General features: G+C 37.0%; 1 protein-coding gene across 1 annotated transcript; it reads left to right on the plus strand.

The window, feature by feature from the left end:
- The first annotated feature begins 314 nt into the window (after positions 1–314).
- LOC113291863 (uncharacterized acetyltransferase At3g50280-like) lies at positions 315–6911 on the plus strand. Its single transcript, XM_026541349.1, is given in 4 exon segments — positions 315–565; positions 4933–4937; positions 5523–6465; positions 6467–6911. Coding segments are annotated over 4 exon segments (1521 nt in total). The 5' UTR covers positions 315–364; the 3' UTR covers positions 6839–6911.
- Positions 6912–8513: the final 1602 nt, after the last annotated feature.

Raw genomic sequence — 8513 nt, forward strand, 5'->3', positions numbered from 1 at the left:
ATATGGCAGTGTCGACGAATTCTTTTATCTGTTTTTTTTTGTTTTTTGTTTTTTGCTAAGAACTGAATTAAGGGAAGATTTGGAAATCAATTAAAGAGAAACATGACAAACGAAAAATAAAAATAAAGTTCATGTCGGCAGCTGATTTGGAAATCAATTAAAGAGATAACTGCCCAGCACATGTCTATGATTTGGATTTTATACATTAACAAATCCTTACGACACAATTCGCATGTAGCAGTTGAAGTGTCTCAATTTATGTGCAGCTGCATCCTGCATTCAATGTTAAGAACTCCATAAGAATCATTTGATTCAGGCATTTGAAAACAGCGGATTGTTATTACAAAGAGAAACTAATTAAAGGATGGATGATGACGTTCGATATATCTCCACCACCACAATCCTACCGGAAACTAACAATCATAAAGATGGTGATCAGAAAATTCATTTAGGTCCCTGGGATCTAAAATCCCTACTACTCCCATATATGCAAAGAGGTCTGCTTTTTGTTGGCGCAATGCGGAAATGTGATGGGTTTATGGAAATGAATTTAGGAAGAGAGGTTGGTTAATTGAAAGGTGAGGCTTATATTAATATTAAAATTAAAATATTACAAGAGGCTTGTGTAGCAACTTTGGCTTACACTAGTTGTTTACAAAGAGGCACTTTGGCTCTTACTCTAAACTCTAGCTCTCACTCTTACTACTTACTCACTCACTTGAGTTGTGGATTGTTGTTGGATGATCCCAAATGAATCCATCCTATGCCTATTTATAGGCTTCATGACCAACTCCTTACTTTTCTAGATAGTTCTATCTAGACTCTTCTTCAAATTAGATATTATAAGAAAATTCTAGAGAAAAGAATTCTCTAGATAATACTTGATGTAAAGAAGGCCTAGAAGATTCTAGTATTTGGGCTTTACTTAGAGTAGATGATTATTTGGGCCTTACTATTGGGTTTTCACAAATTATGTTTTTAACACCCCCTCTTAATTTGTGATGTTAAGTTTTTCTCTAAAATGATTGAATTTGTCCACTGTGACTGCTTTTGTGAAGATGTCGGCATTTTGCTCTTGTGTTGGACAAAATTGGAGCTCAATTTCTTTGTTTTCGACCAGCTCTCTGATAAAGTGATGTCGTAGCTCTATGTGCTTCGTCCGTCCGTGAAAGACTGGATTTTTTGTCATTGCAATTGTAGACATATTGTCACAGTAGATAGTCGTCGGCTGCTTTTGCCTTTGTTGTAGGTCGGTCATTATTCTTCTCAACCATACTGCTTCACATGCTGCACTTGTTGATGCTATGTACTCTGCTTCGGCTGATGATAGTGCCACCGTACTTTGCTTTTTAGAACTCCAAGAGATAACTTTTGTTCCCATACAGAAAACATAGCCTGATGTGCTCTTTCGATCTTCAATAGAACCTGCCCAATCGCTATCTGTGAAGCCAATTAAATCATTGTCTTTTTCTCTTGTATACTTGATGCCAAAATTCTTTGTTCCCTTGATATATCGAAGAATTCTCTTCGCAGCGGCATAGTGTAATTTGCTTGGCTCGCTCATATCCGAGAAACAATGCTGGTTGCATTGACTATGTCTGGCCTTGTATTTGTTAAGTAGATCAGTGAGCCGACTAGACTTCTGAATAAGGTTGGATCAACTTTTGTCGCTCCATCATTTTTTACCAATTTCTCATTGGTACCCATTGGAGTTGCAATTGGTTTGCAATCCATCATGTTGAACCTTTTCAGTAAGTCTTCCGCATATTTTTCTTGGGAAATGAATATTTCTTCCGGAGATTGTTTTACTTGAATCCCAAGAAAATATCGCATAAGTCCTAAGTCTGTCATCTCATATTCTTTCATCATCTCCTTCTTAAATTTTTCTGCCATGTCTTGTTTTGTGCTGGCGTAAATTAAATCATCAACATAGAGACAGACAATTAGGAAGTCCGTACCTTGTTTTCTGATGTAGAGTGATGGCTCACTTGGACTTTTCTCAAATCCATTATCTCGGAAATACTTGTCGATTTTGCTGTTCCATGTACGCGGTGCTTGCTTAAGACCGTATAGTGCTTTGCGGAGACGATATACCATTTTTTCTTTTCCTTTTCGGATATATCCTTGAGGTTGTTCAACGTACACCTGTTCTTCAAGTTCTCCGTTTAGGAACGCCGACTTTACGTCCAATTGGTAGACTTTCATTTTGAGTTGAGCTGCCAAAGCTAACACCATCCGGATTGTTTCCATGCGAGCGACTGGGGCGAATGTCTCGTTGTAGTCAATTCCTGGTTGCTGGGAATATCCTTTTGCAACTAGCCTTGCTTTGTGCTTTTGAATTGACCCATCTTCATTATATTTTGTCTTGTAGACCCATTTCAGACCAATTATTTCTTTATCAACTGGCTGATTGACGAGCTCCCATGTCTTATTTTTCTCAATTACTCGCATTTCTTCGTCCATGGCGTTTCTCCATTTTTCTTTTGCCGCTTCCTCATATTTTTGAGGTTCTAGTGCTATAAAAGCACAATTAGATACATTATAAATATCTCTTAGGGAACGCACCTTTCTAGGTGGGGCACTTGAGTCAGATGAGCTTGGACTTTGTTGTGTTGGACTAGGAGATCTCGGGCTTGCTGGTGGAGTGTTTTCTTCTTGGTGTGACAGATATGGCTCTTCTTCGATGAGTAGTGGAGACTCGTGGTTATCTGGTTCATCATTCCAATCCCAAGCTTTGAATTCATCAAAGATAACATCTCTTGATATTACCAGTTCCTTTGTATCTGGATTTAGAAGTCTATAGGCTTTAGACTCCTCGCTATATCCGATGAATATAAGCTTTTCTCCTTTTTCATCGAACTTTTCTCTATGTTGGGATGGAATATGTGAGTATGCTACACAACCAAAAATTCTGAAAGAAGTTACCTCAGGCTTTTTCTTATGCCATCCCTCGTATGGAGTTTTATTGTGAACCGCTTTTGTTGGCGAGCGATTAAGGATGTACACTGTGTTGACTGCTTCCGCCCAGTAGGTGTTGGGTAGCTTCCTTGCTTTTAGCATACTGCGAGCCATTTCCACGATCGTACGATTTTTCCTTTCCGCGACGCCGTTTTGTTGTGGAGTGTATCGGACGGTGAGCTCCTTTTTAATTCCATTTTCTTTGCAGTAGTTGATAAACTCTTTTGAAGTAAATTCTCCACCACGGTCTGTACGGAAAACTTTCAATTGATGGCCACTTTGCTTCTCTGCCAGCGCCTTGAATTCTAGGAATTTAGTGAATGCCTCGGACTTTTGCTCAAGAATGTACACCCACATCATCCTGGTATAATCGTCCACGAATAAGAGAAAATATCTTCTGTTGTTGAGTGAAGTTGTTCTTGTCGGACCGCATATATCAGCGTGCACCAATTCGAGGGGCCTTCTTGCTCTCCACGATGTCTTCGTAAATGGAAGTCTATGAAACTTCCCTAGAATACAACCTTCACATACTTTATCTCCACCGTCGATATTGGGAAGACCAATTACCATGCCTTTTGATTTTAGAACCTTTAAGGATCTGTAGTTGAGATGCCCGTATCTCAAATGCCATAGCTTTCCTTCGTCAATATGGTTGGTACTCATTGCACAATTTTCAATTGATGGCATAGATAGGGGAAAGACAAAATTTCCTGACATTTTTACTTTTGCCACCAATTGATTATTAATTTTATCGTAAATTGTGCATTCTCCGTCTTCGAAATGTAGTGAGTACCCTTTTCTTATAAGTTGTCCAACACTTAATAAATTTTGAGCTAGGCCAGGAACATAAAGAACATCAGATATGTATCGAGTTTTACCTGACCTTGTACGTACGGATATGACTCCTCTTCCTTCAACATTCTGGAACTTTCCATCTCCAAGTTTGACTGGCGGAATCTCTTGTTCCTCCAATTTTACGAAATATTCTTTGTTTCCTGTCATATGGCTGCTGCATCCGCTGTCGACATACCATATACCTTGCGATTCTTGTTGCGAGGTGAGGCAGGAATAGAATACTTGATTCTGAGAATTGTTTTTCTCGGAATAGTTTGCTTCATTAAGCCAACAATCTTTCTCCATGTGATTTAATTTATCACACTTGGTGCACTTATACTTGCAATCTTCAGTTGCATGTCCAAAATTTTTGCAAACATTGCATCGGAGATTTGAGGAGTTATTTTTTCCGTACCTTTGATTGTTGTTTCTATAACCTCCTTTTCCTTTTCCACGTCCGCGGTAGAAATTACTGGGTCTTTGATTTGACGTCGACCCTTTCTCATACTGCGAGTTGGATGATGATCCCCCTCTAGAGCTTTCTTTTTTGGCTTCTGTATTTTTCTTCTCACTGAAATTTATTTTTGATTGAAATGCCTGCTCCAATGGTTGCTCCGCGAACCTATTTATTCTTTTCTCGTGCGCCTCGAGTGAACCCATTAATTCATGTACCGAGAGAGTCGATAAATTTTTTGATTCTTCAATGGCAGCGACGATATGATCAAATTTGAATGGTAAGCTTCTTAATATCTTTTCTACCACTCTTTTATTTTCAATGGTATCTCCATAACTACTGATTTGATTTACTATGCCAGTAACTCTTGAGAAGAAGTTCTGGATAGTTTCATTTTCTTTCATAAGTAAATTATCAAAATCTCGCCATAAATTTTGTAGTTTAATGGAGATTACCTTTTCTGATCCTTGGAATGCTACTTTGAGAATATTCCAGGCCTCCTGTGAAGTTTTTGCCACCGAAATTCGAGGAAAAATAGCTTTGCTTACGCCCTGTTGTAGAAACAGTAATGCTTTAGCATCTTTCTTCTTATTTTCCTTATACTCCTTTTTCTCTGCGTCCGTCCATGTCGACAGAGTTTCTGCCGACTCTGGTACTTTATAACCTTCTTCTATAAAATCCCATAGGTCTTGTGAAATGAATAGTGTCTTCATTTGTAGACTCCAATAATCGTAACTCTCACCATCAAAAATTGGAATTAGACTTTGGGCATAGTTGAAACCTTGAATATTTTGGTTAATTGCCATGAGTAGAGTTTTAGGATTACTGGGTTAGGTTTGCTCTGATACCAAATTTGTTGGCGCAATGCGGAAATGTGATGGGTTTATGGAAATGAATTTAGGAAGAGAGGTTGGTTAATTGAAAGGTGAGGCTTATATTAATATTAAAATTAAAATATTACAAGAGGCTTGTGTAGCAACTTTGGCTTACACTAGTTGTTTACAAAGAGGCACTTTGGCTCTTACTCTAAACTCTAGCTCTCACTCTTACTACTTACTCACTCACTTGAGTTGTGGATTGTTGTTGGATGATCCCAAATGAATCCATCCTATGCCTATTTATAGGCTTCATGACCAACTCCTTACTTTTCTAGATAGTTCTATCTAGACTCTTCTTCAAATTAGATATTATAAGAAAATTCTAGAGAAAAGAATTCTCTAGATAATACTTGATGTAAAGAAGGCCTAGAAGATTCTAGTATTTGGGCTTTACTTAGAGTAGATGATTATTTGGGCCTTACTATTGGGTTTTCACAAATTATGTTTTTAACACTTTTTGCTCATCCAACACAAAACAAACAAGAAGAAACAGAATATATGATCATTACTCAGCTTAAAAGGTCTTTAGCCTCTACACTCGACCACTTTTACCCTCTTGCAGGTCGACTTGCTGTCAAAGTACATGATGATGATGATGATGAAACCGTCTCTTTCTATATAGACTGCAATTCAGCTGGTGCAGAATTCATCCATGCCTCAGCAAATATAACGGTAGCTGATATCACCGATTCGATCCACGTACCCGCCATTTTGAAAAACTCATTCTTCACCCTCAATGATGCTGTGAACTTCGATGGTCGATCCAAACCGTTGCTTTCAGTACAGGTAACGGAACTTCTCGATGGTTTGTTTATTGGATGCAGTATAAATCATACTGTTTGTGATGGAAAATCGTTTTGGCATTTCTTTAACTCGTGGTGTGAGATCTCCAGAGAAGGCTCATCATCGGAAGATCATCACATCCCACGTCCCCCTATTTTTGATCGTTTGTGTCTGATGAATGATATCGAAAACGATCTACCCATTCGATTCCCTTTATCTACAGTTCACTCTTGGGAAGGATATAAGTATGATCCACCTCCCCTTTTTGAAAGAGTATTCATCTTCACTCGAGAAAACATTGCAATACTAAAAGAAAAGGCAAACTCAAAGACCGCCGAAGGTGATGGTAACGCAAAGGTTACAATCTCCTCTTTACAAGCGGTTTTGGCTCACGTATGGGTTGCGGTAATACGAGCAAGGTGTTTAGATCCGAATGAAGAGACTAGGTATCGCTTAGCGATAGGAACTACTGGCAGGTTAGATCCACCTACACCTGAATCCTTCTTTGGAAACTCGGCTGTGTCTGGAGATGCAACTGTTAAGGTGCATTGAACTACTATAAGTTGGTGGGTTTGAGTTGGGAGCTTTACTATTGAACAAGTTGGTCACATCGTTTGACGGTGCAGCAATTCGAAGACATTGGAAGGGATGGGTTGAGAAACCTACAGTGAAAAAGATGTCAAACTTATCGGCATCGCAGTATACATTGGTAACCGGGGGTTCTCCAAGATTTGATATGTACGGGAACAATTTCGGTTGGGGTACACCCATTGCGGTGAGAAGTGGTATTGTTAACAAACGTGATGGGAAGATTACATCAACTCCTCGACCTATTCCTGGTAGTATTGGCATTGAAGCTTGCCTTTCTGCTAAGACATTGAAGGCTCTAGAGAACGATGCCGAATTCATGGCAGCTGTTGCAACTTTGTGATCAACTGTTTGGCATTACCACATCTTTTTATTTATTTTTTTTCTTTCTTCTTTTATGGTACTGGTTTTGTGCTACCCGCTTAGAAGTTTTTTACTAGGAATATTTAATTTTGCTTGTTCATGGAGAAAATGAGAGATGAGAGAAGGTTAATTTCTTGCTTTGTTAATCAAACTTAAGTTTAAAATTGAAGAGGACGTTCAATGTGCTCTTTAGTCACAGGATTGCAAATATGGACATGTATTACAAAAATTTTAGGGTTTGTATATGGGCATAACAAACTAAACCGTTACATGAACCAACAATAAAACATTTGGAGGCCGATAAATGGTGGTATATCGTAAGTGTTCCGATAGAGCAGAGTTGTTCATCGACATGATTAGTACTAACTTTATCATCATTATTTTGCTCTGGAAAGTAGAATTTTGCTTCTAAATTAATTTCCTTAACGTGAAGCAAATCCATCTTAGGTTTAAGTAGCAAAGTTTCCACGTTTTGCATACTTCTCTACTCTGTAAGATTGAGACTATCGGTAAGTCGGAAAATATATTTCTGATGGTAACTTCTCCATTAAATCTTTTGGAAGTTTTTATCTTTATTTTCTTTTGAATTCTTGCCACATTCAAGAGTCTCTATTTCTCTCTCTTTTTTATATATACCATTACGAAACCTTAATTACTTTTTTGAAACGGAAGAGTCTCTATTTCTCTCTCTCTTTTTTATATATAGCATTACGAAAAATTACTTTTTTGAAACCGAAACCCTTTTTAGGTTTGTTTTAGGTTTGGCCAAATTACATTATTTAAACTTAGTTACATTATTTATAAGTAGGTGTGGTCAAATTACTTATTTAAACTTAGTTTCAAAACAAAAAAAAAGAAGCAAAACATATAATTAAAAGATCGCAAAACGCTAGAATCATTAGGGTTTTCAAACTTAGTTTTTAGGTTGCTTCGTCAACCAACTCGAAATGCACTGGAAAAATTCAAAATGATCAGCTCGACCATAGCTGGAGAGAGTACTTTAATATCAAATCAGTTTGTCAACTAAAAAGTTTAGTATTAAGACCAACGGTTGACTGAGATTCAATTATTTCAAAAAATAAATTAATTAATAATCTTGGCCATCATTTGGATTAATAATTGAAAATAATAATAAATAAAAAAATAAGAAGACCCTGTCATTTGGATTCTTTGTTATCTTTTTCCAAAGACACATCTCTGGTATCCACATGAGACTCCTTAATTCAAGCTATAATTTGGTTCATGCTATCTCATCGTTCTTGTGTTTTTTTTATAAGAAAAAGAAGCATAGCTTCTACTGAATTCAAGCATAGCTCATCGTTCTTGTCAAAGGCATCTTATTTTGATGTATTTTTATAGCTCATATGGCATGGTTAAGGTGTACTTTCTCGGTATCTATTATATAGGCAGAATTTTGAAAAAAAAATTGTACCAATAGATAGGCGGAGTCCTATTTTCAAGACAAATTTTCTCACAAATATCCATATTTACTGTACATAGAAAATTATGTTAGTAATAAGATAAAAAATAAAACAAAAAAAACATGAAAAATGATAAATTCAAGATAATTTTCTTAAAAAAGAGAAACAAACAAAAAATGAGCAACAAATAAAAACAAAGATTTGGAAATCAAAGAGAAGCATGACAAAATTAAC

This window comes from Papaver somniferum, chromosome 6, assembly GCF_003573695.1.
Source record: "Papaver somniferum cultivar HN1 chromosome 6, ASM357369v1, whole genome shotgun sequence".
NCBI lineage: Eukaryota > Viridiplantae > Streptophyta > Magnoliopsida > Ranunculales > Papaveraceae > Papaver > Papaver somniferum.